This window comes from Pelobates fuscus, chromosome 10, assembly GCF_036172605.1.
Source record: "Pelobates fuscus isolate aPelFus1 chromosome 10, aPelFus1.pri, whole genome shotgun sequence".
In the NCBI taxonomy this organism is placed as follows: Eukaryota; Metazoa; Chordata; class Amphibia; order Anura; family Pelobatidae; genus Pelobates; species Pelobates fuscus.
The window spans coordinates 12,390,466-12,411,203 of record NC_086326.1 but is presented as its reverse complement, the minus strand read 5'-3'; the positions used below and the strand labels follow the sequence as shown (position 1 = coordinate 12,411,203).

The following is a 20,738-nucleotide window of genomic DNA, read 5'->3' as shown; positions in this document are numbered from 1 at the left end:
TACCAGTTATTCATATCTTACCCAAATTGCATAAAGACCCGGGCAACCCTCTGGGTAGACCAATAGTATGGGGTATTGATTCCACTTGTCTCCTTTGTCATACTATATTGATTTTCACCTGCAGTCTATCATATTTGCAAGACTCAATGAACTTGTTAAATATTTTACTAAAGTTTAAATAGGAAGAAGGGTACCTTTTAGTTATGTGCAATGTCACCAGTCTTTACACTATCATTGAGCATCAGAAAGGCTGTTAAGCAGTAAATTTTTATTTTAGACAATCTTACAAGTTTCTAGATAAACAAATCTAATTTATTTTGGAGTGTTTTTTGATAATTTTTACTAATTACTTCTGGTTTGACGGTTATTTTTATCTCCAGACTAGGTCACTACAGTGGGGACCAGGTTTGTTCTGAGTTACGCTAGCCTATTTATGGCTTATTGGGAGAGATAATACATCTATACAAACAGCACCCTGAGCTTGACATAAATGCATCAAACGACGCACCTTCTCCACGCTTTCTAAGGACTGTCCCCTAGCACTTACATGTCCACTTGTCTCCTTACATTCTTACTAGCAGGCAGAAGCTCCTGGTATATAGTTTTGGACAGAGAAAATGTGTATGTAGTGAGTGTAGAAGCAAGGGGACATGCCACAGAGTTTGAGAGACCAAAGTCTGCATTACCTTAACTAATTTCATTGTCAGCCAGTCCACACAAGTTTTGTTCCCATAAGCTTCCCTTAAGCTTCCATACTTAAAGTGACACTATAGTCACCAGAACAACTACAGCTTATTGTATTTTTTCTGGTGAATAGAATTATTCCTTTCAGGCTTTTTGCAGTAAACACTTTCTTTTCAGAGAAAATGCATTGTTTACATTACAGCCTAGGGATAACTCCACTGGCCACTCCTCAGATGGCTGCTAGAGGTTCTTCCTGGGACAGTACTGCCTAGTGTGCAGCACTGACATTCAGTGTCTCCACCCTCTGCATACAGACACTGAACTTTCCTCATAGAAATACATTATTTCAATTAATCTCTATGAGGAGATGCTGATTGGCCAGGGCTATGTTTGACTTTGTGCTGGCTCTGTCCCTGATTTGCCTTCTTGTCAGTCTCAGCCAATCCTATGGGGAAGCATTGCAATTGGCTTAGACCACCACTTCTGTTGATGCCAGCAGATAGAGACAGTATGGGGGCAGAGCCAGCAACTGCAGACTTGAATACAAGTAACATTTACTATATTTAGGAAGACAAGAGGAGGGCGGGGGGGGGGGGGCTAAATGGTAGTTTTCACATAATAGGGTCAGACATACATGTTGTATTCCTGACCCCTATTGTTAAGGAACAATATGTGAAGAGTAGTTTGAGTTGCCACCTTTCTTGGAAAAAAAAACAGCCTTAATCATTTGCATGATTAATTACAATAGTCATCTTTAAAGAGATGGTTTTAGATTTAATTGGACCGGATGAAATGGTAGAACCATCGAACACTCTAATGGAGACAAATGAAGTTTCTCGGATGGAAGGAATTTTATTTTTTGAAAAGAGAGTTGAATCAATAAATGTTCCTGCATTACTGGAATTAATAATAGCTTCATTTTGAATTCTTTCTTGATCCCACTGTAAAATGATAGAGACAACACAATGAGGAGTTGTTTTAGGAGATGTATTCAATATGTTGTGTTCAAGATTTTTATTACCCCTCTATTTTTAGGAGAGTAGTAGAATTTTTAAGAACAGGAAAGGTGTTCAGGAGATGTTCCTTTGAAGCACCGTACATAAAAAGATTAAGGTTTCTTTTTCGTGCTTTTTCTTCAGGGGTAGGAAAACTCCAACCAGCTAAACCAACTCCATAGGTTCAGATGAGTTCTTGAATTACTTGTAGGTTTTTTCATAATATAACAATTGGTAGCTTTTTCTGCTTGTCTTTCTCTAATTCTCCTGTCAATGGAGATGGAGAGTTTTATGACGTCGTCCAATGATGGTGGAAGTTCAGTACGTGAGAGCATCTTTTACAGTATCTGAGAGACCTAAACGGAATAGATTTTTTCAAGAAATTGTTCCATTGAGTTTCTAATGCCTATCTTTTAAACTCTGCGATGTAATCTTTTACTAGATGTTTACCTTGTGTAAGACTCATAATTTCCATACCCACAGTGGCTTGCTTTTTAGGATTCTCATATAAAAGGGCCATGGCTTTAAAAAATTCAGTGATGGAATTAAGTATAGAGTTGTTGTTTTCCAGGAAAGTGTGTGCCCAAGCCATAGATTCAGCCCTAAGAAATGAAATTACTGTGTAAACCTTTATTTTGTCATTAGGATAGGACCTTGGTTTCAGAGCAAATAGTAAATTGCATGAATTATAAAATTCTGTGTTTATTAGAACGATCATCCAAACATCTTTCAGGGTAGCAAGCAACAGCTTCAACTGAGTCTTGATGAGTAGAGATAGAAGGTGGGGGTGTAATGATTTGATTTTGAATTTCCCTTATATAATTAAGGAGCCTTTCATTAGTAGTTTGTAGATCTTGCATTCCTTGTGTTAGGAATTCAACTGTTTGAGTCAGTGACAATATTTGAGCATTAAGTTCTGTTGATTCCATTTTGGAGGCTCAATCAATATGAAACTTTCGGTAAAAATTTCATTTGGAACCAAATTTCATTTGGAAAGAATACATTTGATATTGTCACTTTTTAAGAAGGTTTGATTTATTGAAATAAATTATATTTGCTTTAACAATCTTCTGTAGCAATATAAAATGAAATGAATATTGCATTTAGCAATGGTAATCTTGCTTAGAATTGCTTAGCACAAATGAAATAAGATAACTCCTTGCTTAGGAACAATTAATACAATCTGTTAAACTTTAAACAGAAAGTAGGAGAAATGGGTAATTCCCGTTTTAGGAAGGTAACACAGTCCTTACGTTGCAACAATAAATGTTGTAAATAAATAGATCCTGAATTGTATAGTGGTTATAGTCCTTTAGAGTCCATCAATTATAAATGAGCAAATTAGGAACAAGCAATCAGTTGTAATTAAACTTTCAATAAAGCAAACAAGAAGTAATAGATTCCCAGAGGGCAGACTTTAGTATCCCCTTCTCCTTCCAAATAACTTTAAGATGTGATCCAATTGTTAATCTTTTTAACTGAAGATTTTATCTTTATTTCTTCGGATGATGAGAATGGAAGTCCTTACCAGTATGTTAATGAGGATTGTGGATCCTTGTAGTATACTGAGGATTAGAGGGATTCGTAGTCAAGTCTGTTCCTAGTCTGGGAGTGGAGAAGTCAGTGTAGTCAGGATCAAGCAGGAGAGATTCGGCACACAGTTAACCAAAATAGAAGGAGCTCTCTCAGCCGTTAGCAACAAAGTAGCAAGTATCAAAGTGGCAAATTTATTGAGCACCTGAGATCAGTTGCAGCTTCCTTTTAACTCAGGTAGTGATGACATCAGAAACATAGGTGGGGCCTGATCGGTAATTAATGATAGTGGAAATCATGGCATTCTTATTCCATTGATCCTGTATTCAGTGTGATCAAACTGTACAACCCGCGCCAACATTACAATTTGCATTCTTAGTGCATTTATGTGACGTACCATGTATTTGGCATGTGCCTTCTTTAATGCTCTGCATATTTTCCACTGTAATGTTTTATTACTAAATAAAAACATTTTTTTAAAAAAGCTCAATTATTATAATAACTTGTCTTTGAAAATAACAATTAACAGGCTTCTCATTCCACACTACATAGTCATAGAACAGTTTTTTCTATTAATTTAATAAATTCTAAATGAGATCTAGAAAATAACGTGGCCAAAAAAGTCTTTAGACTTTACAATTTATTTGTTCCAAACTTTGGGCCAATCAGGAGATATTATGAATTCCTGAATTCCCAGCCAAAAAATAGCCAAATTGTGAACCAAATGAATTGTGCAATGGACTAACATGTTAATTTGATTCATGATTTAGAATTCTGTATGTAGTGCCAAAAGAGATATGATTGTTGGGATAAAAGATGATCAATGGCCACTAAATAATAATAGAGTGGAAAAATTAGGAGCAGTCAAAAAAAAAATCTATATTTATGTATTATATTTAATAAATATATAATATATAATTATAAAAATATACATTTATTTACTGGTCTTCCTCTTTTTGCTTACTTTTTGTAACATGATCTTTTTACCAAATGGTGGAAAAAAAAATGCTCGTATCAGTGTTCTGAAAAATAATATTAATACTATTTATAATATGTATATATTTTGCAGTACACTGATTGGCCCATTATCGCTTCCTTTTGGTTTGTCTGATTTGTTTTTCCAGAAGAAATTTCGGTAACAAAATTCAGATGAGCCGAACCACCATATGGCTGAAACTTTGCCATCCCATCTTTTATTTTCAGATGAAGTGATTAGGCCAAAACAAATTATTTAGCTGTGAACAAGTATAAAAGTCATTATATGTGAATATAATACAGATAGGCATCAATACATCTGTACAAGACAGAATAGTTTTTTTCAAGATAAAGACTTTAATATTTTATTTATTTATTTCCCAGTGAAATTCCGGGTATTATCACTAAAAGAAAATCTCCAGCCAGATTTACATAAGGTAAAAAACAAATTCTCCTTTCTTGGGTTTCTATGTTTCATGCACATGCGCAAGTGAAATATTTCCTGAGGCTTTTCATCCTAACAGTACCATCACATTGTATCGATGGGGCCCTCAAATATGTCTATCAAGCATAAAGTCATAGTCTTAATGGACCGATGTATAGTCTGTATGCGTCTAGCAAATGTTATATTTCAGCAAGCTTTACAGCATATACTATAGCAGAGAGATATACAGCAATGAGCATGTTTAAAAAATAAATAAAACAAAATTCACAGCTGAACTGAAATGTTTTTACTTATGCATAACACTTGTAAGTTGGTCACCAACTTACATTATTTCAGGGAATTTCCAGGAGACCAGAAGGTACTCTACTTTGCTGCTAATTATTGGTTTTACAATAGTTTAAAACAAACATTGAAGGGACTATCCTTTGTTTTATTATACTTTTTTCATGTCCCTGCCCTTGATTTATTTTTTAGTTCTTAAAGTCAAAGGAGTGCTGCACACAAGTACGTTTACTTGAGAGCTCTGTGGAGTGGCATCCACAGCCCACCAGAAACAACCAGAAATAGAGTTCCACAGGTGTGATGCCTGTGGAACTCTATTTCTTGTTATTTTTTCAGTTCTGTTAAGTTTTGATTCAAAGACTATGATGGTGTTGTTTTTTTTTTCCATTTTGTGACGAAGTGCCCTTCGCCACTTGTGCCTGGAGAGAAGTGTGCCCTTTAAAAACGTTATTTGGGCTTATGGATTTTTATTAGACTTTTCTGGCCCTCTAAATGCTCTTGGTAAAGATCTGTAAATTTCTATGGCACCTCGGATGCAGCCGAAGTAGTCGAAGTGGCCGCCATTTGACAAAAGAACACGTGGCGGCGGTCATTTTCATTTAGCCGAACGCAGTCAGCGGTGTTTTGCCATTGAGTTTATGGAACTGAAATTGGCTACTCGACGGCACGAACACTGCTGAAGTTTTACCTTCCCTGGAACTATCACATTCGAATGGAATCGAACTGCTATTTGCAGTAATAGCAGTAATATTGCTATTGCATTCCAACGGCATTTGAACTGTAATGAATAGACCGGCCGCAAAGCTCAAATCTCTGGAACTGTTTTGGGCATGAAAATGTGCGTGCGATCGGTCAAAATGGGACTTCCAGCTAACTCCCGAACGGCTGAACGGATTCGAATTAAATTTGGAAATGTTGTTCCCATAATTATGCTGTTTCTAAAAATGTACATTTTATGCGAATATGATGTGTAATTTTAAAGTTATAAAAGTTGTGTAAAAAGTATGTATTTCGCTTGGAGATAATTGAGTTAATACAGCCATTAAACTCAATTATCTCCAAGCAGAGGGGAGGAATTTGCTGTGATGAATGGGAGTGTTTAACTGTGTGTCTGTAAATGATTGGCTGTTATGTTTGTTTTATTAGTGCCCAACAAGGTCCATGAGGGTTGTAACCTTTTGGGGACATGTGTATAAAAGGAGCAATAAAGCCTCAGTGCATTCTGTTCCTGCTTAAACTTCAATCTAGAGTCTTGTCTCTTATTGGGGGAATTGCTATATCACTACAAGGGCTTGCTATGCTCTGCATACTCCCTTGGACAAGCACTACTAAACTCTTTTAAGAGCTTGTTCCTGCTTCGCTCTCTAGGAGGAGAGGTTCACCTACTGGAACCTGGAGCCTTGTCGTAGGTCCAGGGTGGGTAGGAGACGGCGAGACCCAAACCAAGCTGTGGGGGTTCGTGGGGTCTATGGTGGTTATGGTGTCTGGTGGAGTGCTTGGAGCCCTCGGGAAGCACTGAGGTACCCAGTCGGGGTGCCAGGTGGTCCATTACACATTTAAAAAAAAAAAAAAAAAAACTTGTGTACCTGAGCATATATATTGCAAAATTACTTTGCTATAAATGGCCTGTTTTGTAATAGTTTAAAAACAACATTGAAGGGCCTTTATTTTACTATAAACAAAAAAAGAAAGTTACTCTGTGCACTTTTTCCAAAGCAGTGGATACTTTGCTTAACATTTACACTTTTTTATGTTGTTTCAGATTCCGTTCATTGAATTACAGGTACAGTAAACACATTATCCAATCAGTAATGTAAGAATGGCTTGTATTATATAGTTTTAAGTCATAAGATGAAAAAAGACCTAACGAAAAAAAATCAGTTTGTTAGTTGTCTAAGGAAATGTCCAACTAATTAACAAACAAAAATAATTTGATGCAGGTCTGGAAGAATGGTGTCAGCCAGAAGATATTCAGTGGTATAAAGTAAAATGATGGGGATTGAGTGGTGGTGAAAGAGAGTGAATGCATTGTCTCCGATGTGTGAGAATGTGAATACTGTTACGATCTGCTGAAGACTTACGTCTATCTTCTGTCTGTACTCCCACCTCTGATGCTCGTCTTCAAGATTTCTCGAGGGCTGCACCGTTCCTGTGGAACTCGCTTCCCTCCTCGTTAGACGCTCACCCAGTCTCCACTCCTTCAAAAAATAATTAAAAACCCACTTCTTCAAAAAAGCGTATCAATTGAACTGTTAATAGCTCCCAACTGATTCCTTTTCTGCAACTGTCACTAGTCTAATACTATCCGTACCTTTTGGTGTCCTTTTACCCCACTCCCTCTAGCATGTAAGCTCATTAAACAGGGCCCTCAACCCCTCTGTTCCTGTGCATCCAACTTGTCTGGTTACAACTACATGTCCTTTCGTACACCCATTGTAAAGCGCTGCGGAATTTGATGGCGCTATATAAATAACATACTAATAATTATATGCTTAACATAATATACATGTTATACAACAATGGTATGTGAAATAGCTCTTACAATGACATTGTAATGACATTGTGTGGACAGGAAATAGAATCAATAGGTCAGTTTATTACCAGTCTATGATTTAATTTCTCAATTCAACTGACTTTAGTTTATTTTTAAACAAAGAACATTACCCATCAGAACTATATTTTGTAAAAAAAAATTCAAATCCAGAAAAATGGCAAATATAAACATTTTACCAATACAAAATAATCTTGCAGCTTAAGCTAAAAAATACATGAGGCAGAACAATTTCATTTGGTGCAGTTTGTTTGTTCTATAAATATGCACTAGTTTTTAAAATTATGGGATTTATTCACTAACAAGAAATTGTGAGAATTAACAAAGGAATGGAAATTCTGTAAAAAATTTGTAATCTGTAATATCTGAGAATTTTTCCTATTTGTTTGTTTTGGTCCTAAATTTGCACATCCTTTGCCTGTCTTCACAATCCCTAAATAACAGACTGGCTCCAACAATGTCTGTGGATGAGTTATTTGCTCACTGTAGTTGTAATGAGATCATTGTCTCCTTTAGGATCCAGAAAAGAACCGTATCGGGCAATGGCTGAATGTGACTCCAAATCAGGGAATTTCCGATTTCTCCTTTGCTCTTTCACCAGAACCCATTCTGGGAGATTATACCATCATGATCAAACACACTGCCCATATCTTCAGTGTGGGTGAATATGGTGAGAAATATTTCCGAGTCAATCATGTACCATTGTTTTTTGTGACATGTAAAATATTTTTTAACATGTTTTCACAGTTCTTCCAAAGTTCGAGGCCATTCTTGAGATCCCTTCAGTGATCATGTTTAACAGTGCCAAGTTCCCGGTTAAAATATGTGGCAGGTATGTTTTCCAGAATAACTAACAACCTAAATGATAAATACCATCCTTAGTGATTGTATTATTCACTAACAAGTGAAATGTTTAACGACCCAAAGCATTAGAATGCAGGCATTAGTTGACAATTTGCAGCCTCATTTACAAGTTTTCACATTAAATTGTTTCTTTTTTTTTGTTGTTGAGATTTTTGCCTTTTGTTTTATTGTGACATGCACACACAAGTTCATTAACTCCTTAAGGATGGAGTCAGTTGTATAAGTTGTGATCAAAACAAAACGTAAATAAAATGTGGAATTTGCGCTATATGTCTGTTGAACCATAATTCAACTTTCATATTGTTCAGGGGAAAAAGGGCTTTCAGTTCGTATCAAAAATTTATATATGAAACATAATTTAATATGAATAAAATAAAAAAAACTTTGAGAAATTAAGAAGGTTTGTTACTTTTTAAGTTCTGCATGGCATTTCAATTGGTAATATTATAATACTGTTAGTTTTACTGCAATAAATTACACATTTGTATTCAGCGATGTCTCACAGGTACAAAAGTACCCACTATGTACAGGTTCTATGGTGTTTTGCAGAGTTACAAGGTCAAATATAGAGCTTTCCCCTTTTTCATTTTTACACATTGAAATTTGCCAGGTTGGTTTGTTGGGCCTATGCTGCCTTTGGAACTGTATGGCAGTCCAGGAATGAAAATTAAGCCCAGCATGGCACTACATTTGTAAAATTAGACAACCCAGGGTATTCAAAATGGGGTATGTCCAATCTTTTGTCATAGCCACTTAGTCACAAACCCTGGCCAAAGTTGGCATTCATATTTGTTTTTTTGCATTTTTCACACAAAGACTGCACTCTCATTGATTATATCATCGTCATTATACATTCTTTTTTTTTGTATTCTTTATTTTTGTGGGTTTGCAAGCAAAGAAAAGCTCAAGGTACAACATGTGCACAAAAGTATATCATATAACAAGTTACATATTAGACAATCATTGTGTGATTTAGAGTCGCACAGGTGCTATGTCTACCCGTTTTTTATTTTGTAAGTCAGGCTATTCCCCCTCTATTCTGTATGTAGGATTTCAGTGAAGTGTCAAGGAGGGCTTGGTGGGATGTTTAATGTGCCCTGCCCGAGGATGTTGGGTGGCATGCTTTACTTAGGGTGATTGCGCAGGGGGTTGGGGAAATTATATCAGCAAGATAGATCTGATAATAACTAGGGGTTACACATCCCTATTTATTGGTGGGTTTCGGCAGATTTCACTTGTGGAATTGTGACTCCTTCCACCTTCCTTTCAATGGCATTTAACATCAGTATACACTCTTCACATGGATTTGATATGTGAAGGTGTATGCTCGGTTTCTACAGCTACCACTCTCTGTAGATTCTTATGGTCTGGGAACATTTAATTTTCTTTCCCTTTCACTGGGCAAAGTTTTTCTTCATATTTACTACAATATCTCCTAACATGACCTTGGTTACAATGGTTATAATTATAGCATACCATATAATTACTCTAATAAACCCTATAATATCTATCTTGGGGTGGGGCCGAATAGTTTTTAGTACCCTGGTAATTTTGTTAATTTTGTGGTCTTTTCATATACCGCCCTCTAAAATGACAATTTCAGTTAATCATTATATCTCCTTTTACCTTCTTCACTAGACACAATTTTAATAGGGGCCAGTCCTGCTGAAGTATCCCTAGACAAAAGTGTGTCTGTGCAAAATTGTAGTTGTTACTGTATTTTTCCTTTTTAATAATTGCAAGGATTTCATAATTTCCATAGCCGCAAAATCTATTGTTGGTGCATTAAAATCTCTTAATTTATCTCATTTGGTAACCCTGAAATTGTAGAGACAAAGTCACTAACATTCTGCCTATGTTATTCTTTAGACATAGCAGATGGTTCTGTGACATTAATCAAATTCCATCCATATTCCTTAAATTAGCACAAACATGTATATAATCACTTTTCTCCATTTTTTTTTTTTAATTTGTAGTTTATTCGGTTTTCAACATAATGGGGGGTGGGGGAGTAGGGTACAGAAGAGAAGGGGTTGGGGGGGGGAGGGAAGGAGGGGATCAAAAAGTCACCGTACAGAATTGCGTTACATTCCCATATAGTTACACAATTTATTCCTTTGCATACACATACTAAAGTTTTTTAACATACCCATATCAAAGGTTTTTTTAACATACACATATTAAAGGTTTGTGAGTCTCTTTCCTCCCTTGTGTGTTCTATACCTGTTCATCCCGCGGTGGCGGGAAGTAGGTGGGGGGGTGTTTATGTTGCTACGGGGCTGGTGGCCCTACAAGGACCGAGTTGTCCTTTCTCCAGGTACTCCACATCTCCCACGCCCCCGTATGACACTGTGTACATGTATGTATTGCATTGTAGTGCATTTCGTATATCAATTGCACGTCTATGTCTTGCATAAGGTGTTGGGTATTGGGGGCCTTGGTGGATTTCCAGGATCTCGCTATTAGTTTCTGCGCAGTTAGTAGGATATGGTATATCAATTTCCTCGACTTAGCAGGCAAGTCAGTGGAGATGTCGAGTAATAGGAAGGTCAAGGGGTCAAATGGTATGTCGGCTCTGGTGGCCCTGGTTATAATTTGGTGCACCTTTCTCCAGAATCCCACCAATTTTTGGCATCCCCACCAGGTGTGTAGCACCGAACCCAAGTCCTGCGTGCATCTCCAGCAAGTCGGAGGTGTGTGTGGATACAACTTATGTAGGCGAGTTGGTACCATATACCACCTATACAGTGTTTTTTGGTATTGTTCTATGAGTGGGGCCGACTTGACCATCCTCTTTATGGAGGATGTGATGTGATTCCATTTACTCTCGGTTATGTCGGTGCTCAGGTCGGAGGCCCATTGTTTGGCTTGTGTTGAGCCGTGGAATGTTTGATATGGTTGGATGAGTTTATAGCATTCCGAGAGTGGTTTGAATTGAGGTGGAGGTGTCCCTGATATCCCTATTTTCTCCCATATAGAGGGTTCCCCTTTCTGGTTTTGCTCTTGTGCCTTTTCTTTGTGTTGTCTGCTTAAAAAGGATTGGTGCTGTATATGCGAGTATTGTGATGTACGAGGTATGTTAAAGAAGGAGCCAAGCTTCGCGAAGGTCATAAGTTTGCCCTCCCCGCATATGTGTGACAGGTGGGTAGCACCCTTATCCTTCCACGGCACTGCATGGAATGTTGGGATACAATATGTGAGAGCCTCTATGGGAGTTGCCATAGAGAGTGATTGCCTGGATACAAAATGTGTTCTATGAGTTTCGCAGGTTTGTAGGGCCAAAACAAGTTGTGCTGGCATGGTCGGGATGGCTGGTCTGGTGTTTTTGGTCAGCCACAAAATTTTAGGGAATTGGAAGGGATCTATAGCTAAGTTTTCCATCTTAACCCATTAAGGTTGATTCACTTTGGTGAGGTGTGGAAGCAAGGAGGTCAGTATCGCGGCCTGATAATATGATTTTACGTGTGGGAACGCCATCCCTCCTTATCTCCTTGGGGCCATTAACAATTTTGGTGAGATATGTGCTCGTCCCGCCCCCAAGGTGAATTGATTTAATTTAATTTGTACACTTTTAAAGTATGAGTTAATCACTTGCAAGGGAAGGTTTCTAAAGAGGTATTGAAGTTTTGTCAGTATGGTCATTTTGAGTGCTATTATGCGCTCTGTCCATGACAGAAATTCCTTGTCCCAGCCCTTTATGACTTCTGCACACTCGCTCCAGACCCTATTATAGTTAGCTGGGAACATTTCACTTGGATTTTTGGTAAATGTGATGCCTAGGTATTTTATATTGCCTTTCCTCCATTCAAATGGATAGTCTCTTCTCAATCTTTCTAGTACTTGTGGGTCCAGTCGGAGCCCCAGTGCTTGGGTTTTAGTAGTGTTGAGAGAGTAGTAGGACAGCGTCCCATATTCAGCAATTAGTTTCATGATGGGAGGTAGGGATAGTTCCGGGTTGGAGACATGAAGTAAAATGTCATCCGCAAATGAACTAATTTTTATTTGTCTCACATGCCAGTCTACCCCTTGGATTTCCTGTTGGGTTCTGATTGCTATAAGTAGGGGCTCTAGGGCCAGCACATAAAGTAGGGGGGATAGGGGGCATCCCTATCTCGTGCCATTCATAATCTTAAATGAGTTTGATATGAAGCCAGCTTGTAATACTTGGGGGAATATAGGGCGAATATTTGTCTAATGAGTTGTTGTGGGAACCCATATCTCTCCAGCACCTGGCGGAGGAAGGGCCATCCCAGGCGGTCGAAAGCCTTTTCGGCATCCAGGGCCAGGAGCAGTCCGCCTGGGCCTGACCCCCTCATCCTTTCCATTATAAGGGATAGTTTTCGGGTGTTATCTAGTCCCTGTCTCCCCATTACGAACCCAGTTTGGTCATCATGGATAAGAGTTGGGAGGATTTCGCCGCTTCTGGAGGCCAAGATTTTAGCATAAATCTTGGCATCTGTGTTCAATAGTGAAATGGGTCGAAAGTTTTTGCATTGGTCTGGGGTCTTCCCCGGCTTCGGCAAGGTCACTATCGTGGCCAGGAGCATTTCAGGAGGGAGTTCCCCCTGTTTCTGTCGCTGTTTGGAATAGTCGCACTAGCCACGGGCCGAGTATATCTGCAATTTTTTTGTAATATGCATTGGGTAGGCCATCTGCCCCCAGAGATTTTCCTGTGGGCAGGTGTTTTATAGTAGCTAGTACCTCATCGAGGGTAATGGGCTTGAGTAGAGCTGCGATTTGGGTCTGGTTTAAGTGTGGGAGGGGGAGCTTTGTCATATATGTGCGTATCGACGTTTCGTCTAGAGGGGCTACAGTTTTTTGATCCCTGAGGTTGTATATTTTGAGTAGTATTTTGCGAACTCCTGCGAGATATCTAGGGGGTTTTGTATTTTGTTGCCCTCAGTGTTGTGCAGGTGTGTTATTTTGGAAGCTGCTTGTCTCGCCCTCAGTCGGTTGGCTAGGTATTTCGTGGCTTTCCCACTGTGGTGGTATGACGTCGCTTTCATTTTTTGTAGAAAGCCTGCTGTTTTGGCTGCATTTAGTTCCGTTAGTTGGTCTGTCAGGGTTTAAACCTGGTTTGCCAGGATTTGGGAGGGATTTAGTTTGTTTTGGGCAGTTGCTAGTAATTTTAGGCATTCTAACTGAGTTTTATGTCTATGTTTCTTAAGGTGGGATGACCTTCTGATAAAGAGGCCCCTCATTACGGCCTTGTGTGCTGACCACACTGTTTGGTCAGACACTTCTCCCTCTGAGTTCGTTCGGAAGCAGTCTGTGAGGTCTGTCGTCATTTGGCTTAGGAAAGTCTGGTCTTGCAGTAGTGATTTGTTTAACCTCCAGTTCCCTCTTCCTTTAAATTTAAATGAGTCGTACAGTTCGAGGTACACTGGGCTGTGGTCAGACCAAGTTATATCCCCCATATTACAGGTCGAGACCTGGGCTAGCGTGGGTTGATCTACATAAAAGGTGTCTATGCGGGTGTAAGTGTTATGTACTTTGGAATGAAAGGAATAGTCTCTCACCCCAGGGTGGAGTACTCTCCAGCTGGTATACAAATTATGCAGTGTAAGCCATTTAGTCAATGTTTGTCCGTCTTACTCCCTGAAGGAGTGCTGTCGTATCTTCCTCAGGAGACGTAATGAAGTTAAAGTCTCCACAAAGTATCAGTCCCCCTAATTTGTGTTTTTCGATTTTTTTTGTAATAAGCGCCTGAGGAATCTCTCCGCACCTGTGTTTGGGAAATATGTGGATACCAAGGTATATTGAGCATTATTAAAGAGTCCCACCAGGATAATATATCGTCCCTGGGGGTCTACAAATTTTGCGTGTTCTACAAACGCCACATCTTTGTGTATTAATATAGATGTCCCTTTGGTTTTATTCTCTGAAAGCGCATGATATTGAATCGGGAAGAGTTTAGTGAAGATTTCGGGGGTTTTAGTGTTTTTAAAATGTGTCTCCTGAATACAAGCAACATCGGTCCCCTGATTCTTGAGTTCTTGCAGCAGAAGTCTTTGTTTACCTGGGGTATTTAACCCCTTTACGTTATATGTCAATAATTTCATATTGGGTGGTTAGTGCAGTAAGGGGCATTATATCGTTTTTTGCATTGCCCTTTTTTTAGTGTTTCAGGATTGTTGCTATAATGCGAATTTTGGGGTCCTTCGTGGGAATGATTGATCTGAGGACATAGAATGTGATCTGTTTGTCTAGGAATAGGGTGGGTGGCGAGACAGGGAGGGTGTAAAATTATATGCGGGTAGAGTACCCAGAATGGCTCCAAAACGTGGGGCCTAGTCTCGCAACCTAGTAGATAGGTGTGGTTGGTGGGGGGGGGGGCAAAGGTGAGGACGTCAATCATCTCGATCGTTCACCTTGAAACCTTTGAGCAATTATAACAATTAAACATTTAAAACTTACAAAACAGTTAATACAATTTCACAATTCACAGGTTATTATGTGTGTGCTTATACATTTCTGTTATGTCTGCTGTACAGCACAGGTCGTGGCTAAGTCCTTCCCCTCTTGGGGTTGATTATGCTTAATAGGCAGAGTCAAGTGTATGTAGTGTATAGTTACGTGTGCCTTAAGCGTCAGCTCGTCTCACTGGGTTGTCCATTCTCACCACATTCTTGGAACTTTGGTAAATTTGGTAGGTTCTGTGGATGGGATTGGAAGTCCCCAATCTCTCAACTTTTGGATTCCTTGAGCCACGTCTGTAACAGGGTGGATCGCTTCTTGGTGTGATATTAAAAGTTTAGCTGGGTAGCCCCAGCGATAATTCAGGTTTTGTTCCCGCAGGATGGAGGTGATGGGCGCCAGTGATTTCTTGAAGTGTAGTGTTTCTGCCGATAGATCTGCGAAGATTTTTATAGATTTGTAGTCGTCCGGCATGTCTGCGTTTCTGCTGGCTCTCATAATTCTTTCCTTGGCATGGAAAAAATTTATTCTTGCAATAACATCTCTTGCCGCTGTTGGTGGCAAGTGTTTTGGTCTGCGCAGTCTGTGTGCTCTATCAATTATCAGTTGATCTGGATGGATTTCCGGTGTGAGGGATTGGAACATGTCGGATAGGTATTTGTGCAGGTCAGCGTTTTGCACTGACTCCGGGATCCCACGGAACTGGAGATTGTTCCTTCTGGCTCTGTCTTCCATATCCGCCAGTTTTAACCTGTGAGCCTCTAGGATCTCATCCATTTCTTGTATTTTATCTGCCAGGCTATTGTGGGCCATTGCATATTCATCCATTTTCGTCTCTATGTGTGCTGTGCGGTTACCCATCTCCTGTACTTCTTTTCTGAGTTCAGATGACAGCTCTTGAAGTTGTTTCTTCATATTCCTTTGAATATTGTCTGTAAATTCCGCCATCATTTCGCGGATGCCTCTCATCGTTAGCGGCTGCTCATCTGCCATGCGAGAAGGGGATATATGAGGTGAGAGGGAGTGTTCCCGCTTCCTCTGGTCGCCGCCATCTTGCGCGGGCTCCTGGCCATCTCGCTGTTTGGAGGCCGCGGTTTTTGTAAGGAAGAAGGAGGTTCTATCTGACTTCCCAGATTTGTTTTTTTGCCGTTGGGACATTTTTGCTGCTTTCTCCGAGCGTTTGGTTCGGTTTTCGCTCCGTGTACCGCTTATTTTTTGCTCGTTGTCGGTTTCTGTGCCTGGAGCTGCTCCTACATGCGTCCGTTCAGCTCCAGGGTTAGGCCACGCCCCACTTTTCTCCATTTTAAATTAATTAAGAGTAGATCCACACCAGTTGCACACTATACCACCATTAGCAACCTTTGTGTATTATTTGGAAACAATTCATCCAACTAAACTCTGGGCTTTTCACTTGCTTATCCTCCAACACATCAATGAGTTCATTTTTAACCCATTCACTTAATGAGGCTGGCAGCCAGATCAAACGACCTCTGGTGGCTACCACATCGTCAAATTTGCTTTTTATTAATTTTACCTTCAAAAACACTCATATTGTAAAAAGGTCCACTCTGCTCATCATATTTAGTCACATTTTTAATCAATTTGGATAATTTGAGAGTATCCATCTGACCATTTCCTTGCACAATTTCCCAATTTGTTTTCTATGCCTTTTCTTCTCTCCTGCCCTTTTCTCACAACTTAACCTGTGCACTATTTCATTATCAACTTCCACTTTCAAAGTAAAATCCAAATCTTTCAGATTTTTCCTCAAAATATCTGTAACATTCCCCAGATTAGCAATCTTTGCAATTTGTCAAGATTAGTAACAAAGTCTAATCTTAGACATGTGAGACATCGTTTTATGGGTTCTGTCTAACAGATCAGTCCGATTCTTAAGCATTTCTTTCATTATACAAAAATCTTCATTTCTTTGACATGACTAAATCCTTTTAACAACTGCTGAGAGTCTGATCTTGCAACAACAAATATATTTTTGAATTGTTTTTAACAACACATTTCTTTTTTGTTTCGATATATTACAAACATAACAATTACTGGTCTTTTTTTTAATTTAACACCATTCATTCATAGATTTATTAGTTTCTAGAAAGCCCTTTGCCAGTAATGAAACTTTTTGACTTTCCCTTTTAAATGCATTGCTTTGCTCAATACCAGTTAATCTGTCTAACCATTTGAACACACAATAACATTTTCAGGATTAACTCTTTTACAGACAGATCCTGTTACATTTTTGTACAGTCTTTTACTGCCAACCCATTATTAACTAAAGAGTTAATGCAATTTGTTTAACAAAAACAATATACAGGTGATACTCAAAATATTAGAATATCATGCAAAAGTTCATTTATTTTAGTAATGCAACGTAAAAGGGGAAACTAATATATGAAATAGACGCATTACATGCAAAGCAAGATAGTTCAAGCTGTGATTTGTCATAAGTGCGATTATTATGACTTGGAGCTCATGAAAACTCCAAATCTACAATCTCAGTAAATTAGAATATTGTGAAAAGGTGCAATATTCTAGGCTCACAGTGTCACACTCTAATCAGCTATGTAAGCCATAACACCTGCAAAGGGTTTCTGAGCCTTTAAATGGTCTCTCAGTCTGGTTCAGTAGGAATCACAATCATGGGGAAGACTGCTGACCTGACAGGTGTGCAGAAATCTTAATGACATAGCAGTGGGCTGTATACATATAGCCGGGCATCCGTTAGGTAAATAGTACAGTTCCTTGGGACTTGTGCCAGGGTACGTTTGCCCCTGTCCTGTGCGGGGCCCTGTGCACTCTATATGGTGCATCTTTGTTGGTCTAGAGGATGGGGACAGTATGGCACCGCCAGGGATAACATCAGTTAACGAAAGGGGACTTAAAGTAGAATGTTGAAAATGTATGTGTGCACATATAGGGATGTTATAACCTCAATGCGCTTGCACATGGTATGAGTGGAATCAAATGGGGATCTTATGCTCTGGAGGGGGAGAGAGGTTAGTGTGATTAAGTCTCTACATGGGCCTGTGGTACTCCACTCTAGTAAGTGTGGAGCATCATATCAACGGTGTGTGTCTGAGTGGCCCATTGAACATGGGACTGGACAGTGTACCCCAGGCCCTGTTACATTGCAAAAATACAATATTGGAAGAACACACATATGCGTCAAGGAGGCTTAGTGGTGTGGCTCAATGCAGTAAGAGGAAGTGAGAGAAGCAGAAATGGTTAAAAGATGGGGAAGACTTTTTTATATATATATATATATATATATATATATATATATAATATTTTGCTCCCTCCGATATCCTTTTTTTTTTTTTGCATAATAGACCTGCAAGGTGTAGAGATGCGGGTATATAGAATAGGGTGTAAGAAACGGTAGAAGAGGGAATAGTAAGCACAGAGCATATGCTGTCATGTCTTATACATAAGAGAGGTATCCGATACAAGGTTCTGTAGGCATAATCCACAAACATTGGGCTCCAAACTCAGCATGGTGCACCCTAAAAGAACAATTTTGTCCATCAAACCAGCAGCAAGACCCCGGGAGCCAAAACGGGGGTGCTCACCAAATAATTTTGGGATCAATCAGACCCGTATGCATCAACGGCAGGCCCCAATATGTAATCTCCGGACTATACCGCGCCACCACGTGCACGTTTGATGAAGTCCTAAGAGGAGGGGTGAAACGCATCACGTGACTCAGGAACGCGGAAATATTTGGCAGCATTCATATCGGCGAGACCAGCCAGCTACGGAGTGAAGAGGTGATCTACTACCTGAACACCATTCAGACTCAGAGGGCTGGTGAGCGGTTTCTGGACGTTGATATATTTCTGCACATGGTTTTATGCATTCTACATAAAGTTGCTGACCGGGTCACAAGAGTATATTTTTGATCCCACGAGCTCTAGGGGTTGATCCTCCCAGGGTGCTTTGACTTGGATTGGGGCTTCTACCACTCCTGACTTGTGAGTGTTACATCCAGAAGAGCTGTTTCTATACATTTGTATTTATTCTAACTTTTTAACGATATTGCACTAGGAGTGCGGTGTATACTTTTTTTTGTCTCCTTTCTAGATAATTTTTATGCATTTTGACTAATTCTAATTTACTAAGTATTGATTTCTTATTATATTTTAATCACACTGCAGGTTGTAACAAATCACATTTGAACTGTTTGTACATACACCCTGTATACACTGGAGTGGTAGAGTGACAATATCACTTTAACCCCTTAAGGACCAAACTTTTGGAATAAAAGGGAATCATGACATGTCAGGCATGTCATGTGTCCTTAAGGGGTTAAGAGATTGTGTTTAATACACCAAGGGGGATTTTTAATGATGTCTGCACACCAGTAATTTTTGTCTTTGTATGATATTTTGTAACCTAATTACCAGGGTTTCCCGTTGCTTGCTGCAATTGTATTAAGAACTGCATGATTTATTGAGTCATATGCACCATCTTATTTATATATAAACATTAATCTTATCATGGGATGGCCTCCTGATGCACCGATCCTACTGGACAGGGCACATAGAGCTCTCCGACCCAGGGGAGCCCCGACTGACAAACCAAGGGACGTGATATGCCGCCTCCACTATTTTACTTGTAAGGAAGATATTCTCAGAGCCCTCCATTAATCCTCCCAACCACTACTATGGCCTTACGCAATGGTCCAATTTAGCAACCCATTCTGCTGGAAACACTCTTGATCTCACCTTCACCAATCTCTTTCCTGCCTCCAATCTCTACAATATTAATTTTCCTCTATCTGACCACCATCTGCTGACTGTTGACATTGAAATACTGAAGACCAAATTGACACCACCATCTGAACATCCATCTTACAGAAACCTCCAATGTCTGGACCTAGAGCATTTCTCAACTAATCTCCAAGCTATTCTTTTACCCATCTCAAACCTCACCTGTCCTAGCTCTGCAACCTACTTCTACAATTCCACCCTCTCCTTTCAACTAGACATCATGGCACCTCCTACATTTAAATGCAGCAAGCGCCCCCAACAAAAACCTTGGCACACCAAGATGACTCGATATCTCCAAAAATGCTCCAGTACTGCTGAATGCTGTTTGAGAAAGTCTCACTGTGCTTCTGACTTTCTCCAGCTTGGCTCTTTCCACTGCAAAAGTAAATTATTCAATACCCTCATAACCACACTCTCCTGTGAACCCAAACGACCATTTTAAATTTAACTCTCTTCTTTGCCCTATTGTTCCTCCTCCACCTACTAACTTGACTACCTCAGACTTTGCAACTCACTTCACTGACAAGATCTCTACAATCTGGGAAGAGATCTCTCATATTTCTTCTTCCCCTTACAATACTTCCCCTAACCTCACTCCCTCTGCTGTTCTATGTTCATTCGCACCGGCTAAAGTGGAAGACGTTTCTGCTCTGCTCCAGTTCTCCCGCACCACCACCTGCTCCCTAGATCCAATTCCCTCACATCTCATCCATACTCTGTCTTCTTCTCTTTCTCTACCTCTCACTAAAACTGTCAATCTCTCTCTCTCTCCTCTGGCATATTTCCATCGCCCTTCAAACATGCAACTATAACCCAAATTCTAAAGAAGCACAACCTTGACCCTAACTCCCCATCCAACTACCGTCCTATCTCGCTACTGCCTTTTGCATCCAAGATCCTTGAAAGAGTTGTGCATGTGGGATTGACAGACTTCCTCGAGTCCAACTCTCTGCTAGACCCGCTTCAGTCTGGTTTCCACGCTAAGCAGTCTGTGGAAATGGCACTGACCAAAGTATCCAATGGTCTACTCGCTGTAAAATCTCGTGGCCACTACTCTATCCTAATTCTCCTTGACCTTTCTGCGGCTTTTGACATTGTTGATCATCAATAGTGATGTCGCGAACCGGGCTTCCCGCCATAGACTTCAATGGGCAGGCGAATTTTAAAACCCACAGGGACTCTTTCTGGCAACAATAGTGATGGAAAAGTTG

At 39.6% G+C, this 20,738-nt stretch overlaps 1 protein-coding gene across 1 annotated transcript in view; it reads left to right on the top strand.

Annotated features, from left to right (window-relative positions):
* LOC134575464 (alpha-2-macroglobulin-like) overlaps positions 1-20,738 on the top strand; it is a 248,467-nt gene that overhangs the window by 44,356 nt on the left and 183,373 nt on the right. The window contains exons 4-7 of the mRNA XM_063434757.1: positions 4,572-4,624; positions 6,677-6,697; positions 7,982-8,135; positions 8,213-8,297. Coding sequence (XP_063290827.1) covers positions 4,572-4,624; positions 6,677-6,697; positions 7,982-8,135; positions 8,213-8,297 — 313 coding nt within the window. The remainder of the gene's footprint in view (positions 1-4,571; positions 4,625-6,676; positions 6,698-7,981; positions 8,136-8,212; positions 8,298-20,738) is intronic.